We start from the raw sequence: 20058 nt of genomic DNA on the forward strand, positions 1-20058 counted from the left end.
GTGGGTGGGTGAGGTTCTGTGGCCTGCAATGTGAAGGAGGTCAGACCAGATCATCACAATGATCCCTTCTGACCTTAGTCTGTGAGCCTACCAAACTGTATCATATGTGGTGTATTGTATCCATTCCTACTATATTTCTTTTAATATTTCTTGTACCTTTTATGTTATGGTGAGGCTAAAAATCTAAATTACAAAAGGTGAATGTCACAACTGTAATGTTTGGCAGCAGAACAGTATAGGACTTCAAGAGAGAATGAAAACAAGCTGGCACAAGCATTACTATCATTTTATTGGCACATCTGTTTGATAAATAGCGAAGGCAGATGAGTCAGTATGAGCTGACTGGTGTATATGAAAAGCATAAATACCCACCACAACAAAATGGGAGAAATTAAAGGAGTATATTACCCATAAATTTAAGTTCTTCCCAAACTATAGGTTTGTGCAATACAAAAACAGAAAGTAGAGACCATTTTCCTGTTTCCTCAGTTGAACAAACCTTTCCAGTAGTAAAATAAGAAAGAAAAAAAGTGAGAACTAGTTTTAAAAACCAAAGAAACTTATGGCTTCTGAATTCTCTCTCAGTATTTTTATGGGGAAAACTCACCTGGACTGGTATAGGTGTACATTGCAGAACTAACAAGAAAGACGTCTTCATTCTGCTATGTTCACCATATACCATTACAGACAGCAGAGCTAAGAAGAAGAGACTGCTCATCAAGGAACAGACCACTCATCCATCTAGTCCAAAAGCCTGTATCTGATAGTAACCTATATTTGATGCTTTAGGAATTGTCAAACTTTTAAAGGGCCTGGTCAGTTGTACAGCACATTCTCACAAGGAAAATATTTTAGTCTTGTCTTAGATCTATTGCATACATAATAATATTAAATAAAAGACTCTGATGGCAATAACTTTATGCTGTGAAGCATTACAATTGATAATATCATATAATTCTTTAACATTGCTAGCGTAAATACATATAATCCTCTATCCACTTTTAAAAGAGCCAAACTTTTTATTCACTTTGACTGTTGTCAAAAAGCTTCACACAGCTATCTAAAACAATGCTTAAATCTTTCTTCCAAAGTTACAGATAATTCAGAACCCATCAGTAAGTAGAAGTAATTTAATTTAAACTTTTCAATGTGTTCTACCTATCTTTTTCTACAATGACTCTTCTACGTTATCACATTGAACAATCAAATTTATTAGATCCTTCTGGAATTTCTTGCAGTATTATATACTCCTGAAAAGGCTATCAACTCACTTCTAGATTAAATTAAAGGTTCTGGTTACCACCTAAAAAGCCCTAAATTGGCTAACCCTTGGTTATCATAGACTACCTCTCATATGCCTCAACATGTTAACTGAGGGCTGGCCAAGAGCTGTATTTATAGCCCATCCTGAAGAAACTCAAGAAGAGGTTTAATATTGGCAGAGGAGAATCTGATGCATCATTCATAAAGTCAAAATGTCCAAACTGCTGCATTAATTGATTTCTTATGAGAAAAAAGTAGGATGTCTTTAACTATCACTAAAGATGTCAAAAAGCTTAGTTATTTACTATGTTTTCAGAGTGTTAAACATAAGAAATGAGAAATCAGATGGGCAACTGTTTCCTGATTTAGAAGGTTGAGAATTTGTGGAAGTTACAGTAGAACCAAAATTCACATCTAAGTGAGGTCTGAAAACCATAGCTTCCGCAGGCAGATGGGAGCCAATAGTATTCCTCTGGTGCTATTTTCTTTTTTTCAGGACTGGAATGGACATATAGGTGTACAAAATACCTGGGGCCAGTTAGAGCATATATTGCCCCTACTTCTGTATACTTTTGGTCTTACGAAAACTAAACTCTCATTTTTTTTTCTCGTGGCTCTTAAGGCAAAATAATTCACTGAAACAATTTGGAATCTTTGAGTTATCATCTTGTATGCCTGTGCATTCAGGCTCCATTTCCTACGGTATGTAACTTCCCTATTGAATCAGTATGCAATGTTTGTCTTTTATTTGATGTGAAAAGCATGAACACACCAGACATGATTTTCTGGCAGATAAGAAGTGTGTGTGTCTTCCTGTGATGAGCAGTGGTACTTGTTCCCACCTTTTAATTCAGGTACATCATTGTGTATTGTTGTTGGTAAAGATTTGAACAACGCTTGTAGTGTACTGTCATTTAGAAATGCAATGAGGCGAGCTGGATCACTGCTTCTTCTTTATTCCTGCCTGGAACCAAACATACTATGGCATCTGGGATTTCAAATGTGCTCCCCATCCATGCAGATTGGTATTATTTATTACAAGGATCCTTTCTGGTTCTGATATAGGATAGTCCATTTGAGTCTGTAGGGATCAAATTACAGGGTCTGGAACACTCTGATGCTTACTTTGGCAGAGACTGATGGCTGCGAGAGGATGTGAAATCTCTCTAGTGTCTGCAGGTTTGAAAGGCTGTGTGGGGCATTAGATAAGATACCGGACTGAGATTGAGGAAATATAGGTTCCATTCCTTGCTCAACCACTAACCTGCTAGAAGACCTTAGGAAAGTCATTTTACCTCTCTGTGATTTGTCTGTCTGGTATGTTTAAATCTTTGTAGCAAGGGGTGCTTCTTACTACGTGTCTGTACAGTGCCTAGCACAATGGTGCTCCGATATTGGTTGGAGCCTCTATTATTACTATTATTTTAATTATTATTATTAATTACTGCAATAATAGCTGAAGTGTCGAAGTGGACCCACTGTATGTTTTCTGATCATGATTTAGCATGTTGTGCTAGCAGATATATCATACCTGCAATCTTCCTCTAGCTCTCTTCTGAGATTAAGATACAGGCCTGGTCTATACTACACGTTTAAACCGATTTTAGCAGTGTTAAACCGATTTAACGCTGCACTCGTCCACACAACGAGGCCCTTTATATTGATATAAAGGGCTCTTTAAACCGGTTTCTGTATTCCTCCCTGACGAGAGGAGTAGCGCTGAAATTTACCATACTAGATAGGTAGTGGCCGCACAGGATGTAATGCCTCGGCCGGTATCCACAGTGCACCACTGTACCGCTCTGGACAGCAATCTGAACTCAAGCACGGCCAGTAATCAGGAAAAGTCCCGCGAACTTCGATTCATTCCTTTGCCCACGTGACCGATCACACAGGTGCCAATGCAGTCCCAAATCCAAAAAAGGGGCTCAATGGCCGTAGGGAGAAATACTGGGATCTGATCGCTGTATGGGACGACAAAATCTGTTCCATTCACAGCTCGGTTACGAAGACGAAATAAAACATGAAAATCTCCAGGCTAGAAGACAGAGCCACAGCACAGCGCTGTTACAACAACGGAAAGCCAAAGACAAATGACCTCATGGAAGGGATGGGTTATAAACCCAGCTAATCCACAGTCCCCCGTCCCGAAAGCAATTGCATTCTTGGCTGAGCCCAATCCCTGTAGGTCAAAACATTGTCCGAGTGTTTCAGTAATATGTCGCAATTACCCCCGTCCCCCCCATGAATAGAAAAGCGAAAATCGTTCTGACTTTTATATGTCAACTCATGTCTACTGCAGCTGCTGGTAGACGCGTGCTTGACAAAGAAAATGCAAACCTCCCCCTCCTCTTCCTCCTCCCGGTGAACAGTACAAATACTGCTATCCCTCATCAGCAGCACCCGTATGACAAAAGGCAAAACGGCTCCCAGGTTGCCCATCAGGCTCGCCAGGGCATCCAGGGAAAGACACGAAAGATTGCGCGTGCTTTCACGGAGAATGAATGAGTGACACATTTAAGAATCACCTGCTACACTGTTTTTGCACCATCATCCATTGGGATCTCAACCCAGAATTCCAATGGGCAGGGGAGACTGCGGGAACTATGGGATAGCTACGGGATAGCTACTCACAGTGCAACGCTCCGGAAATCGATGCTAGCCTCGGTACATGGACACACACTGCCGAATTAAAGTGCTTAGTGTGGCCGCGTGCACTCGACTTTATACAATCTGTTTTACAAAACTGGTTTATGTAAAATCGGAATAATCCTGTAGTGTAGACATACCCACAGTCTTTGGCTGAGTTGAGTATGACCCTCAGATGTTACATCCTTTGAGCTGAGATCAGGACACTCTTTTCTTTGTTTATCACAAATCCTTTTTTCCGTAGGAAAGCTATCACTTTGCCTGTACCCTGGATTGCTCACTACCCCGAGGGAGACCTAATTAGTGAGTTGCCCAGGAACAGATAAACTTAGATTCTCTGTTCTAAAAAGGCCACAACCAAAACCAGTAAAACCGTGGTAATAACCCTCAGCAAGGTCAATAGATCAAAGGGAAAGGCCCTGTACTAGAAGTACCTCTTGTGGTATTGAAAGTATAGCTAGTTGCAAAGTACAGATATCCAGACACAGATGTGGAAATACATCTCCTTCAGGTCTGCAGATGACAGAAAATACTAAAGGGATAGGATTGCTATTACCAAAGTTAAGCTATACATCCTGAGCTTTGATTTTCAGGCTTTGAGATTGAAAACAGCTCAACAGGTTCATCCAAAAATCAAAGTTCAGTACAGAGACCACTGAGCTAATTCTCATGTACATTAAGGATATGTCTAACACTATGAAATTAGGTCGATTTTATAGAAGTCGATATTTAGAAATCAATTTTATACAGTCAATTGCGTATATCCACATGACGCGCATTAAGTCGGACTACGTCCTCACTACCATGGCTAGCATCGACTTACGGAATGGTGCACTGTGAGTAGCTATCCCACAGTTCCCGTAGTCTCCGACGCCCATTGGAATCCCAGTGCCTGATGGGGCAAAAACATTTTTGTGGGTGGCTTTGGGTACATGTCATCAGTCGCCCCTCCCTCCAAGAAAGCAATGGCAGACAATCATTTTGGGCCTTTTTTCCTGTGTTACCCCAGCGCAGCCAACATTCCCATTGTTATTGCTGCTTGCTGTGTGTTCCATAATATCTGTGAGAGTAAGGGGAAGAGGTTTATGGCGGGGTGGGAGGTTGGGGCAAAGCACCTGGCGTCTGATTTTGAGCAGCCAGATATCAGGGCGATTAGAAGAGAACAGCAAGGTGCGCTGCCCATCAGGGAGGCTTTGAAAATCAGTTTCATGACTGGTCAGGCTTCGGTGTGACAGTTGTGTGTTTCCCCTTGATGCAAACCCACCCCCTTTGTTGATTTTAATTCCCTGTAAGCCAACCATCCCCCCTTTGAAATAAAGTAACTATTGTTTTGAAACCATGCATTCTTTCTTTATTAATTAAAAAAGAGAGAGAGAGAAAGAGAGAGAGAGAGAGATAACAGACAAGGTAGCCTGGGTGGGGTGGCGGAGGAGGGAAGGATAAGGCCACATTGCTTATTGAAGCCACACTAAAAATCAAACTGTTTGAATGAGAGCCTTCTGTGGCTTGGGGCATCCTCTGGAGTGGAGTGTCTGGGTGCCCGGAGCCTCCCCACCCCGCGTTCTTGGGCGTCTGGGTGAGGAGGCTGTGGAACATGGGGAGGAGGGGAGGCGGTTATACAGTGGATGCAGCAGGGGTCTGTGCTCTTGTTGGCTTTTCTGCAGCTTCAACAGACACTTCATCGTGTCCGTTTGCTCCCCCATTAGCCTCAGCATCGCATCCTGCCTCTGCTCTTCGCACTCATGTAATTCTTTCCTCGCCTCTGCCACTGAATACCTCCATGCATTAAGCTGTGCCCTATCAGTGCAGGAGGACTGCATGAGCTCGGAAAACATGTCATCGAGAGTGCATTTTTTTTGCCTTCCAATCTATGATAACCTCAGGAACGGAGATGATAAGGGGAGTATAGAAAGATTCTACGCTCTATGATTCTGGGGGACTGCATGGTCACCTGTGCTGCTGAATTCGCCACACTGACCAAACAGGAAATGAAATTCAAAAGTTCCTGGGCCTTTTCCTGTGTACCTGGCTCGTGCATCGGAGTTGAAAGTGCTGTCCAGAGCGGTCTCAACGGAGCACTCTGGGATAGCTCCTGGAGGCCAATACCATCGATTTGCATCTGCACTACCCCAAATTTGACCCAGCAAAGTAAATTTTAGCACTACTCTCCTCATTGGGGAGGAGTATAGAAATCAGTTTTAAGAGCCCTTTAGGTCGACAGAACAGGGTTGGTTGTGTGGACACATTCATTTTAAAATCGACCTAACGCAGCTAAATTTGACCTAACCCCGCAGTGTAGACCAAGCCTAAGGTTCCTTCACACCATTCTAGCAGTGTGAAGGGACTTTACATCCTCCTTAAAAACCCATTTACACTCCTGAGTGGTAAATGTTAAGGGACCTGACTGTCATTACCATCTATAAAAACAGCCTTATCATTTCCAAGCAGGGAATTGCAGTACACAACTGAGGTAGGACGAAGCAAAATGGCTGTGACCCAAATCTTTGCTCAAACAAACAACTTTTTTTCTTGAAGACCAGAAACCAAAGTCCGCCTCTCATTAAAAAACAACCATAAACAACAGATTCAGAAAAATTACGGCCATTTTAGAAATAAAACCAATCAAACATGACTAGGTACCTCCAGCCACACTATAATAAAATTAGCTACCAAAAGGCTGAAATATGTAGTTACCTCAACATTTGCCCATTTTTTAGACATGGACTGACCTCTTAAGGTCATAGAATATCAGGGTTGGAAGGGACCTCAGAAGGTCATCTAGTCCAACCCCCTGCTCAAAGCAGGACCAATCCCCAGACAGATTTTTGCCCCAGATCCCTAAATGGCCCCCTCGAGGATTGAGCTCACAACCCTGGGTTTAGCAGGCCAATGCTCAAACCACTGAGTTATCCCTCATTTAACATAAGGTTGGGTCCAAATTCATTCCAGAAATACAAACAACTTGTTAAAGTGGTCTACAATATCACTCCACACACAGAGCACTTGTATGAAGAGATCTTCCTTCTTATTATTTGTTAGCTTTACATACAGGAATCATCTAAAACTGCCAAAAGTAGGTGATTATTAGTACTACAGAAAGAAGACTCACAGAATCAGAAAAAAGCTACACAGAGCTACAGCAAAATCCTTTTGCCAATCACAGAGAAACAAGATGAAAATACTTAATCTATTTCAAGGTGAGAGTATAAGATGCAGAAAACTAAAGCAAAACTGTCAGAGCCAGAAGTAAAAAACCTGAATGATCAATATGAAGAACTAAACCCGCCAGACAAGATCACAGTTCATAAAATCCCCCACCAGCAAGGTCAGACTTTACTAGAATATAGTCAACAGCACACAAGAATCCTAACTGAGGATCTGTTTATCAAAAAGTAACAAGTGAAGCAAAATGGAAAATGTCTTTTGCATTGTTTTAGTTTCTAATTAGTTATCTGTCTCCACACGCTGTCATGGTATGGTATAACTCTTATTTTGTGTGGCTAGGCAAAGGTGAATGAACATAAGAGAGAGAATAAGCATTTTAACACACACAAATTGTCTCCTGCGCCCACAGTTCTCTTCTTACCCTGAGAATAACCTCTCTTCCTTTTCACCATTATTTTTCTGGATTTCTCTGTTCCAAAATCTTAATTCAGGAAAAGAAAAAAAATCCCAAAAGTACATGCTCATTTCCAACAGTCATGAACTGGTATTTTTACATTCCAGAAAAACAGGCAAGCTTTATTACAACTAGGGCTATCAAGTGATTAAAAAATTAACCACACTTAATCACGCAATTAAAAAAATTAATCGTGATTAATCGTGTTGTTAAACAATAATAGAATATCATTTATTTAAGTATTTGTGGATGTTTTCTACACAATACAAAGTGTACAGATCTCATTTCATGTTATTTTTTATTACAAATATCTGCACTGTAAAAAACAAAAGAACTAGTACTTTTCAAATCACCTAATAAAAATACTGTAGTGTAATCTCTTTATCATGAAAACTGAACTTACAAATGTAAAATTATGTACCAAAAAAACCTGTATTCAAAAATAAAACATTGTAAAACTTTAGAGCCTACAAGTCCACTCAGTCCTACTTCTTGTTCAGCCAATCACTAAGAGAAACAAGTTTGTTTACATTTGCAGGAGATAATGCTGCTCGCTTCTTGTTTACAATGTCACCCGAAAGTGAGAACAGTGGTTTGCATGGCATTGTTGTAGCTGGCGTCGCAAGATATATATGTGCCAAACGTGCTAAAGATTCATGTCCCTTCATGCTTCAACCACCATTCCAAAGGACTGCAGCCATGCTGATGACAGGTTCTGCTCGATAACAATCCAAAGCAGTGTGGACCAATGCATGTTCATTTTCATCATCTGAGTAAGATGCCACCAACAGAAGGTTGATTTTCTTTTTTGGTGGTTTGGATTCTGTAGTTTTTGCATCAGAGTGTTGCTCTTTTAAGACTTCTGAAAGCATGTTCCACATCTCGTCCCTCTCAGATTTTGGAAGACACTTCAGATTCTTAAACTTTGGGTTGAATACTGTAGCTATCTTTAGAAATCTCACATTGGTACCTTCTTTGTATTTTGTCAAATCTGCAGTGAAAGTGTTCTTAAATCAGACAACATGTTCTGGGTCATCATCTGAGACTACCATACCACAAAATATATGGCAGAATGCAAGTAAAACCATGGAACAGGAGACATACAATTCTCTTCCAAGGAGCTCAATCACAAATTTAAATAACACCTATTTTTAAAAAACAACAAGTGTTATCGGCATGGAAGCATGTCCTCTGGAATGCTGGTCGAAGCATGAAGAGGCATATGAATGTTTAGCATATCTGGCACGTAAATACCATGCAATGCTGGTTACAAAAATGCCATGCGAAACTTTGTTCTTTCAGGTGACGTTGTAAATAAGCAGCAGGCAGCAGCATCTCCGGTAAAAAGAAACAAAATTATTTACATTAGCAATTGGATGAACAAGAAGTGGGACTGAGTGGACTTGTAAGCTCTAAAGTTTTACATTGCTTTGTTATGGAGTGCAGTTATGTAACAAAAAAAAATCTACATTTGTAAGTTGCACTTTCATGATAAAGAGATTGCGCTACAGTACTTGTACTAGGGGAATTGAAAAATACTATTTCTTTTGTTTGTCATTTTTACAGTGCAAATATTTGTAATCAAAAGTAATATAAATTGAGCACTGTACACTTTGCATTCTGTGCTGTAACTGAAATCAATATATTTAAAAATGTAGAAAAACATCCAAAAATATGTAATAAATTTCAATTGGTACTATATCAGTTAACAGTCCGATTAAAACTGCGATTAATCATGATTAATTTTTTTAATCACAATATTTTTTTTTAGTTAATTGCATGAGTTAACTGTGATTTAAATTGACAGCCCTAATTACAACACATCTTGTTAAGTATCTTAAACATAATGAAGTATTTTTTAACACAAATAAAAAAACCACACAAAGTTTAACATGTTTTGGCTGATGTACCACTTTTTAAATTGAGCTCCTTTTGGGAATATAACTAAGAATGTGCCACTTACAAGCTGAAAAAATGGGAATAAATGAGTCTTCAAAAATAATACTACTCAAAATGAGAATGAACTCAAAAATGAGAAACAAAAGTCCTTGATTACATCAAAGCTGTAAAAAATAATTTAGATCAAGATTTTCAGAAGCCTCGAACTTTATGGGCACAAATGATATCATTTAGAAACTTAACTTTCCTACAGTATATAAAATCAGGTAATTAGATGGAGAAATACTAATATACGCACCCATAATTAATTGCGAGCACAAAACTGCACACTTAAGTGTTTGATCTCTCAAAGTAGAAGCCATGGCTGAAGCAGTCACAATACATGCACAAAAATAACATGTGTTTACTAAATCATTTCCAAAAAGCTATTCCTTTCTGTCATTAAAATTATGTTTGTCCTTCTCTTTTCCTTATTTTTCATCCAATACTGGTATTGCAAGAAAGTATAAAACAAAGAATGCGTGTGAGTGATTTAACAGGGGGAAAGCATTGTATTATAGTAAATATTAGCATGGATACACACAGTAGCTGCAATTAAAAAGCCAGCATTTACAAAGATTACCACACAGTAGCATCTGAGATTACTATAGTTTCCCCCGGAATATTTAGGGCAGGAGATAGCTGTAGTAAATGTGTGGTGATACTGGTAATTGGCAAATTTTGACTTTTTTAATGGTTTCTACTGTACCATCAATGTAAACATGTATGATACCGCCAAATAATTACAAAACTAACTAAGCAATATAACATACATAAATACCTACAACAAGAAACATTAATAGGTAGAGCACCAGAAATCCACAGAGCGTGGATAAGAATACCAAAGAAATGAAAACAGTTTCTTCATGTTCAGTAACACAAGGAAAAAGAGTATATTCTTTCTCACCATTTTAATGACTATGAAAAAATTTCTCATTAATCAGTATTGTTATTTTTGAGTAATCTGTAATGAGTTACCATCATCCAAATTATGCCTAGAAACAAGTTTTATACTGCTTTCATACAATTAGTCAGTAATAAACCATCAGCAGCCTAAATCCAAATTATAACATTCCTCTGATACTGAACTAGCCATTCTAGTTACCTGGTCTAAAAGATCTTCCACTTTTTTTTGCCATCCATCCCTGTCAGCATTTTTTTCGTGTTCTTTCAGTTGCAAGAGCTGAGTCATGGCTGCCTTTTTATCTTCTTCATGCTGAAGCCTCAACTCTTCATGAAGTTTACTACATTCCTGTCTGAAAGCAAAAGTAACATAACTAAAACATGATCTAGCCTTTCATAAAAATAAAAATTAAGAAGCATTTATTGAGAGTGAATTTGAAACACATATATAATTACAAAAATCTTTGCTGTATATTGCATTAATAATGACTTGTTGCATTTAATGCATGCTTTTCTTTCCTATTTAAAATAAAGAAAAAACACTTGCCGAAGATTTTCTGTCCATTTTATTTCTAGGTCACGAGCCATTCTGTCAACTTTCATCTTTTCCTCTTCCCTCATGGCAGAAATCTTTGCTTCATGCTGCTGTCTCTCCTGTTCTAGTTTCCCCTGAAAATACAAACTTTATAAGAGACTCACCAGCTGCAAAAAAAATTTTTGAACAGAAATCTTTCTCTGAATCAAAATAAAATTCCTGCCAGTGTATACAACTAGAATTGACATTTTTGGTCATTAAACACTTGTTTACAGGTGCTTTATTTTAACATGGTTAAAGTATAAAATAATTAATAAAATAATTAAAAAATCTGACTCCTAATGAAGACCGTTTTCGTTATTTTCAGTTCCACAAATATTTGATCTATCTGAATTATGCTTCTGTTGTTACATTTCTGACAAAAATATTTTTTTTAATTTATTACTTATTTGAAATTTTTCAAGGAATTATTTATGCAAGTAATGTTTCTTTGTATGTATCATATGTGAGCAGTTGGCTGCAATTCTTCAGCACTTGAAATTCAAAATTTGAGCTGTTTTGATCAGATACAAAGTTCACATGGTATGTTTTTCTGTTCTTTGCCTGGCAAGGCATAATTATAATAATCAAGATTTGTGGTGGACACTTGTAATCAGGAATTCAAAATTCATTTTCTGTGAACATTCTGAAATATTTACTTAAACTTCATAGTTACAGTAAACATTCCTACCAGCAGTATTTGCTTTACCTATGAAAAGCCAACACATAAAGCATGTAGAGAGTATCGGCAGTTTTTTTTTTTATTTAATGAATATTCATGGCACATTTTTTGCAATATTCGCTCTTCTCTAACCAATACCTTCTAAAACCTACTGAGACAATTGCTAGTACTAACCATTCCTTAAATGTGAACATTTAAATTTCAGATTCTTATTCTTTCTGAATGCACAGTGGTTATCTGAAAGTTACAAGCTGGAACAAAAAAGATGTTAGTACTAAACTAGCAACCTGTATATTGGATCTTTTAATCTTTTACATTGGGCCCTGGCAAAGACAAGCATTTTACTTAAATAGGGGATGGGATTATTCACATTTAAAGTTAAGCATCTGCCTACATGATTTTCTATGTAAAGGATATTTTCCATAGCAACCATGTATGACATCACAAATAGGGAATTATGATTTTAGATAGGGAATAAACAACAAAACCAAGTAAATGCTGAAAATGCTGTTTTCCTTTTCAATAAAAATTAGTGGAAAGAAAATATGACAGTACACAATAAGCAAATTGGTCTCTAAATAGCCTACATTTCTGTGACGCCTCAGTAGGTTTTTATAAGGAAATTAACTGAGGGGGCAAGGAGTCTTTTCACATACATACACGTAGACATAATTTAAGATGCAAATCCTATAGTAAATTTAGTTCACAAGACAACAAAAAACAAATTATATGTTTATATTGCAGGCTATCTCAGAGGTTTACCAAACATTATAACTGTTTTTTTCTTGAATTCAGTTTCAAGAGAAGGAATATTCCTAACACCTTTTTTCACTCTACAATAATTGTGAACCTTTGCACATTTGCTTGCTGAAACTTTCTTACTCAGTCTTTTACAGATATCTTCCACTTTTAAAAAGAAAATTTTAAAAAAGGACATGTCAATTAAATGTTCATTATTTCATTGTTTGAGTGCACATGAAGTGAAATCAACAAGAGTTAAATATAAAATTCTAGCTCCAATACAACTACTCAGAGTTGTTTACAGTACGATTTCAATTAGCTAGAGAAAGATGTATTTGTAGCAACACTCAGTTAATAACAGAAAGGACCTCTTAAAATATTCGTATCTAATTTTTATATCTTAGGACTTGAAATGGAAAACAAAAAAAGAAAATCAACTTTTTTTTTAATAGGGCTATATGAAGCTGGTTGTTTAATATATCCGTTAAACCAGGTCTTGACATTTAAAAAACAGTCAGAAAACACTAATTGTGTTTTAAATCATTTGCTTTCCCCATCATGTGGTTACCTCAACATTATACAATGAATCCGTGGTCTCTCTCAGCCTTGCTCTGGTTAACTCTAGTTCTTTTTGGAGTATTTCCTGGGTTTCCTGAAGATTGGAGATGTGGCCTTCTGCAGTACCAAGGCCCTGTTCACTTTTTCTTACTAGGTCTTGTAGATGACACACCTACAATATAAAGAAATACAATATTTTCATAATTATTACTAATGGCAACCAAACAAAATCAGCCTCATATCTTTCACTTTCAGGATACATCTACACAAGCATAAAAGACCCACCACATGGCAAAAGCTGGCCCAGGTCAGCTGACTCAGGCTGGCAGGGCTCAGGCTGTGGGGCTAAAAAAAATCACTGTGCAGACATTTGGGTTCAGGCTGGAGATCAGGATCCAGGATCCTCCTCCCTTGCAGGGTCTCGGAGCTCAGGCTTCAGCATGGGCCTGAGCATCTACGCAGCGATTTTTCAACCCTAGAGTCAGAGCCCCACCAGCCAGGGCCAGGCACAGGTTTTTGATCCCTGTGTATACATAGCCTAAGGGTTTTACTTTAGTGAATACTATTGTCTTCCTTGTAAATCAGATTTTCTCTTTAATATGATTATTTTCATGTACTGACAGGCAGAATTCCTCCTACATATTTAAATTTACAATATTTGTATGATTAACTGAACACCTTTAAAGGAAAAGGTATCCAAACCTACACTTTGAAACATTTTGTGAGGAATTTTACAGAATACAAATAGGTGGGGCTCATGTTAGAGTGTTTTGGGGGGGCAAACTGCCAGGGTGGCACCCAGACAAGCAGTAAGAGTGCAAGAAGTAGCGGTGCTCTGAAATGGGGTGTGGAATTTAGGGACTGAACTAGGGATACGTAGCAAAGAATTGAGGTAAGAATATATGAAAAATGGGTTGGGCGTTGGTATTGCCTGGGCCACTTTGCACCCGCAATCTGTTTCTGCCTGTCCCCAACTCTCATTTTGACCAAATATGGTCTTGTTCTCTGGGTGCTAGCTCATTCCTTTCCTCTCCTCCCCCATTTCACTGTTGCTAGACTCCCTGTCCTCCTTCTCACTGTGAAAGCATAGCAGGTGCTGTTCTACTCCTCTTGAGCCTGGTCTCACTTTTTGTAAGCAAGGTATCATAGTTCAATGCTGTTGTATTAAGGAAGTTAAGGCAAAAAAGACTGAATTGAAAACATGACACCAAGGGGATCCCTGGGACCTGATAGCTTTAGACAGCAGAGTGAGAGAACAGCACAAGTCACGCTGGCCCCAATGGTAGGTGCAACAAGGAGGCTGGGAGCGGGGGAAGGATTAGCAGGTGAAGTACTCAGGAGAGTCCCCGCAGAAGCAGCAACAATCATGAGCGGGGGCAGCAGGGAACAGGTGAAATATCAGTGGGACTGTCATCCTCTGTCAAAAGGCTAGCAAAGACAGAGGGGAAGGGTGAAACTTGGTTGTGGCCCCAGGGTCTGAGCAGAAGCTGACTGGAAGGTTGGGGAACAGGAGAATCACCAAGAGGAACTTAAGCTACAGCAAAAAGAGCAGCCAAAGGAATAAAAGTGATGGAAGACTGAGTGAAGTGCTCAGAGAAGCCCCTGACCAAGCAACAGACACAGGGAATTCCACCCCCTTACTTGATATATTGTAACCATTAATCAGGCCACATTTTAATACAAAAAAATCTCTAACGCTACAAGAATGTTACATTAAATTCTTCATTTGAAAAAACTTTAAATTGTTAGAAGTTAAGAAATTAAAGAAAAAAGGATCTAATAGTGACCTTAAGAATTTCTCCATTTCAAGTATACAGTACGAAATACAGTAACTTCTCACTTAAAGTCGTCCCGGTTTTCGTTGTTACGTTGCTGATCAATTAGGGAACATGCTCGTTTAAAGCTGTGTAATGCTCCCTTCTAATGTGGTTTGGCAGCTGCCTGCTATGTCTACTGCTTGCAGGAAGAGCAGTCCGTTGCAGCTAGCTGGTGGGGACTTGGAATCAGGGTGAACCAGCAGCCCCCTATCAGCTCCCCGCTCCCCTAAGTTCCCTGTGCATCAGCTGCCTGCAGTTCAGCTGTGTCCCTCCCCCCACTGCCATGTGTTGCTCCTGCCCTCTGCCTTGGAGCTGCTCCCTGAGACTCCTGCTTGCTGTGCTGGGGGGGAGGGAAGGAAGAGGGGGGCTGATGTCAGGGTGTCCCCCTCCTCCCTGCTCCTGCACCCCACTTACCCCATCTTCCATACAGCAGGGCTCAGGACCAAGGAAGCTTGCAGCAGCTGTGGTCTCAGCAAGCTGATCTAATGAACAAGGCAGTGTACTTAAGGGAAATGCACATATCTCCCTCCATTCCTGGTGCCTTGCAGAGTGAGAGAGTTAACCCTTGAGGGCTCAGCTAATTGCTAGTTCATCGTTAGCAGTAAGGGAAATATCCCACTCTCTGACTCCTCCACCTCAACCAAACTTCAAAATCATCATCACTATGTACCAGTATTAAATCGTTTGTTTAAAATGTGTGTGTGTGAGAGAGAGAGAGAGAGAGAGAGAGAAAATATTCCCTGGAACCTCATCCCCTCATTTATATTAATTCTTATGGGGAAATTGGATTCGCTTAACATCGTTTCACCTAAAGTTGCATTTTTCAGGAACATAACAACAACATTAAGTGAGGAGTTACTGCATGCAATCGTTAACCCTGAGCAATGTCACATAGTAGTCCACAAATATTTATTTTACAAATATGAGTAAACTTGGTTTCAATATTTGGGGCACAGAATTAAGATATATATTTATGTGTTTTAATAGTTATTTACAATTACTAATATTAACAACAGTTATTGGTATTTTTCCTCAACATTAAAGAGGAAAAGATGATCAGTTATTAGTAATTTGTTTTCTGGACTTCCATATCCTATCTAGACTTTTCCTCATAAATTCTGATACACATGCAGCAGTATCAATGAAAAGAAGGCACCTCAGCTCCTCCTGTTCTGGGTTTTTCTTTGCTTCTTAGTCTCTTGGTTTCCTTAGTTATTATTTTTATTTAAAAATGTATTACAAATTGAAACAAAAGAAAAACTAAAAGCCAGCCGAGTCCAAGAATGCCAGGAATAATGATGTATAGTTGCAGCCATGTAAATCAACAATCCCCCACCCCAAACACACCTTCCAAGATCCATAGATCCTACATATGCCTATCAAACCTGCGGTATACTTCATCCAGTGCACTACATGCCCCAACAACTATGTGAGTGAAACCAGACAATCACTACGACCTCAAATGAACTCACATAGTAAAATGATTAGACAAAAACACCTTATTCACCTATGGGTGAACACACTTCATAAAGTGACCTATCAGTCCGCATCCTCAAAGGAATCCTGCACAACTCTTTCAAAAGACAAGCCTGGGGGCTTATATTCATTACTCTGCTAGACACTAAAAATCATGGACTGAACATAAACACTGTATTTATGGCTTATTACAACAATCTATAACCCCCTCTTTTTGTCCTATGACTGCAGAGGTGTTAATAGGCCACTCTATCTGGAACAGCTGATTACAACACCTACTAACTACTTATGCTAAACAATCTGTCCCAGTGTCACAGCAAAATGAAAGGTGGAAGTTTCTTTCTCATACCTGTACAAATGCTCTCTGTGGCTCAAAAGCTTGTCTTTCTCACCAACAGAAGTTGGTCCAGTAAAAGATATTTCCTCACCCACCTTGTCTCAGGAACAATAAAAACACTGTTGAATTAGTTAGCTGGAAAAAAGTGTTAATCAAAATCAGAATGATGTGTGATCATGTATTAACTAAACAAAGTTTTGTGTAATGCACAACTGGATAGAAATCTCTAAGGAAACCTAGATGTCACAGGAGATTGTACTTTTGATTCATTAGGAGATGATTTTTCATCTGAGGCAATAACAAACCAATGATCAAGCATGGTGATAAAGATGTTGCTGAAAGGGCCTGTCATCTTTTGAAAATAATGTAAAACTGAAGCCCTGAATACTAGTTGTCCTCACAAAATCCCAAAACAATTTTTGCAACAAGCACAGCATTAACCTTGGTATCCTAGAGAAATTTCAGTCTGAATAATTAAACTTTGCTTACCGTAGTTTCAACACTGCCCTCTGGTTGCAATTCAAGCAACAAAGCAAACTCATGGAACTATATTTGCACTATGGAAACAATTTAGTGCTGTTGCTCTTGAGTCTAGTCAGTATTTATAGTTTGTGAAAATGATCTCTTAGCCCTTTCAGAAAAAAGCAAACATTCAGGGATCCCTGATTAGGATGTCACTGATGAGAAACTACTTTCTGTCCCTTATGTTTCCAACTACGGGTATCTTCTGGAACCAACTCTACAGGCACTGATAGGCAACGACAGAGTCTAGAGCAGCACTACTATCAAAGCTGGTGAACCAATTATACAGATGTATCATTACCCCTAGTTTACAGATGGAGAGACTGAGGCACAGAAAGGGGCACTGACTTGTTCAGTGTCACACAGAAAGTAACTTCACCTCTCTGTGCCTTAGTTTCTCCAAATATAAAATGGAAATAATGATACATATTCACCTTTGTACAACATTTTAAGATCTATAGTTGACGAACACTATAACTGTTATCTCTCTTGGTGGGATGGGACTCCTTTTAAAAGCCTAATATAACAGGAAAACTGCATTAGTCTCTTATCTGCCCTGGACCATTGGTTTAAAAAAAAGTATCATCAGGCTTCTCTGCGGGGACCTCCTTGTAATAATATTCACTTTGTCTCAGATTCCGGGTAAGGTGTCAGTTATCTGCCCAGGTCCTTGAGGGTTACATAGGGCCTTTGAGGTAGGAAGTAAAAAGTGATTCCAAGGTGGCCAAGGATAAGCTCAAACTATAAGACTATGGTTTTTCTGCTTAACTGCTTTCTTGCCCATTATCTTCTTTACTTCAGTCATCCCTTAGAGATGCAGCTAAGAAAATTAAATTGAGAAACAAGGAAGATGAATAAAAAATTCAAGAACTTAAGTGCTCTATATATATCTGACTCTATCTGAGGCAGTCCAAAAAAAAAAAGTGGAAGGAGAAAGACAAGTGCTGAGATGAGTAAAGAGCAGAAACAGGAGGTACCAGAAGGCCTTATTTTCATTGGTAAAGCTACCTATCTGTCAGAAGCAATGGAGAAATCTCTTCAGTCAATACTATGGAGCTGAAGCTAAAGAAATAAAACATTAAAACAAAAATTCAAATTTACTTTATTATGCAAGAGGCAAAACCAAAAGACCTGTTTCTCTTCTCTCATTCTCTCTCTCCTTTTCTAACATATATTACTTTTTATACACAGTAGCTTATTTTTAATTGTCAATAACTTGGTCTCTTTATAAACATTATGAAATAAAAGATACAAAGAGGATCAGTTGTGACTAGCAGCTAAAAATGGCAAAGATCATGTTAGAAAAATGCAAACAATTTCTGAAAACATCTAAAAACAAGTATATTTCTTCTTTTATTTCTCTCCTATTTTAACAAATTATCTAATCAATAGATGCAAGATATTTCTGATTTTCTGTAGAGCACTAGTGTTTCAACCTCACAAAGCCTGTGACAATGGGCCCTCTGATTTGGGGATACATGTGAATCTCAACTTTTTTTAAATTAAAGTTTCCATTTTCATTGGAAAGGTATCCTTGAAACATTAAACCAATACGAACTGAAATAAGCCAGCAGCTAATGCTGAAGGACTCCACTTCTGCAACAGGAGAGTAAAGGACAGACCTTAAAGATGCCCGCTTTCCACTACCATCACACACACACACACACTTAAAATAAAAAGAGTCAGCTAAGTTCAGGGTGTATTTCAAAGAAATATTTCCCTAACTCTACCCAAAATCCATAGTTCTGCCTGAGTATAATCGGGTTACCATGCAGGAAATAAATTGTTTATATTTTGCAGAGGGATGAATGGCACACTACTATTTTGCATGGCTGCTCAAAAACAGTAAGACCAACTCTGTTCCTCAACTGTTCCCAAGGAAACATTAAATACAAAAAATTTAAAGTACTGTATAATGATACACTGGCTTCTGGTATATTGCATACCTGGTTGGTAAAGTTTCAGTTTGAAACAACTTTTTACTACTTCTCAAAAATCCCTGACAATATTGGTTTATAATTGAAATGGTGACACAAAAGTTAATTATTTGGCACCCCTACAATACTAGATACAGAAGTAGTCACATGATGATTTCTCTTTTCCTCCAAGTAGTTCCTAAGTTATTCAAATTATCAAAAGATAATTGCTTATCAATGAATTACGTGTTACAAATGATGGTGTTTTGAAATTATGGAGCTCTCTTATAATAAGCTTTTTCAAGGTACTATATTACTTGATTCTATATCAGTTTCATAATCTGGTAGGCTGGCTGTTCCTGCTGTAAATGTATATGTTGCTGCTTACCATCTTCACATTTCAACACTTCTTTAACATATCAACAAGTTTTCACACTGTGTAGCACACAGACATATGATGAAACTGTAACACTTCAATAACCTGGGACTGCATGTGATCTCTGTTTGCAGTGCTGTTGTAGCCATATTGGTCGCAGGACAATAAAGCGACAAGGTAGGTGAGGTAATATATTTTATTGGATCAACTTCAGTTGGTGAGAGACAAGCTTATGATTTTACACAGAGCTCTTCTTGCACAGAGCCAAGACCTAGAGAAGATCTCTGTAAGTTTGAAAGCTTCTCTCTTCACCAACAGAAATTGGTCCAAAGGAAGATATTACTTCATCCACATTGCCTGTCTTTATGAACATTCTAGGGCAGGGGTAGGCAACCTATGGCAAGGGCGCTGAAGGTGGCACATAAGCTGTTTTTCAGCGGCACTCACGCTGCCCGGGTCCTGGCTACCAGTCTGAGGGGCTCTGCATTTTAATTTAATTTTAAGTGAAGCGTCTTAAACATTCTAAAAACCTTATTTACTTTACAGACAACAATAGTTTAGTTATATATTATAGACTTATAGAAAGAGACCTTCTAAAAATGTTAAAATGTATTACTGGCACGCGAAACCTTAACTTAGAGTGAATACATGAAGACTCGTCACAGCACTTCTGAAAGGTTGCCGACC

At 38.5% G+C, this 20058-nt stretch overlaps 1 protein-coding gene across 1 annotated transcript in view; it reads right to left on the reverse strand.

The window, feature by feature from the left end:
* FAM184A (family with sequence similarity 184 member A) overlaps positions 1-20058 on the reverse strand; it is a 184230-nt gene that overhangs the window by 63924 nt on the left and 100248 nt on the right. Inside the window, exons 7-9 of the mRNA XM_075063906.1 lie at positions 12938-13099; positions 10916-11041; positions 10575-10721 (exon numbers count right to left, since the gene is read on the reverse strand). Coding sequence (XP_074920007.1) covers positions 10575-10721; positions 10916-11041; positions 12938-13099 — 435 coding nt within the window. The remainder of the gene's footprint in view (positions 1-10574; positions 10722-10915; positions 11042-12937; positions 13100-20058) is intronic.

This window comes from Chelonoidis abingdonii, chromosome 3, assembly GCF_003597395.2.
Source record: "Chelonoidis abingdonii isolate Lonesome George chromosome 3, CheloAbing_2.0, whole genome shotgun sequence".
Classification (NCBI taxonomy): domain Eukaryota; kingdom Metazoa; phylum Chordata; order Testudines; family Testudinidae; genus Chelonoidis; species Chelonoidis abingdonii.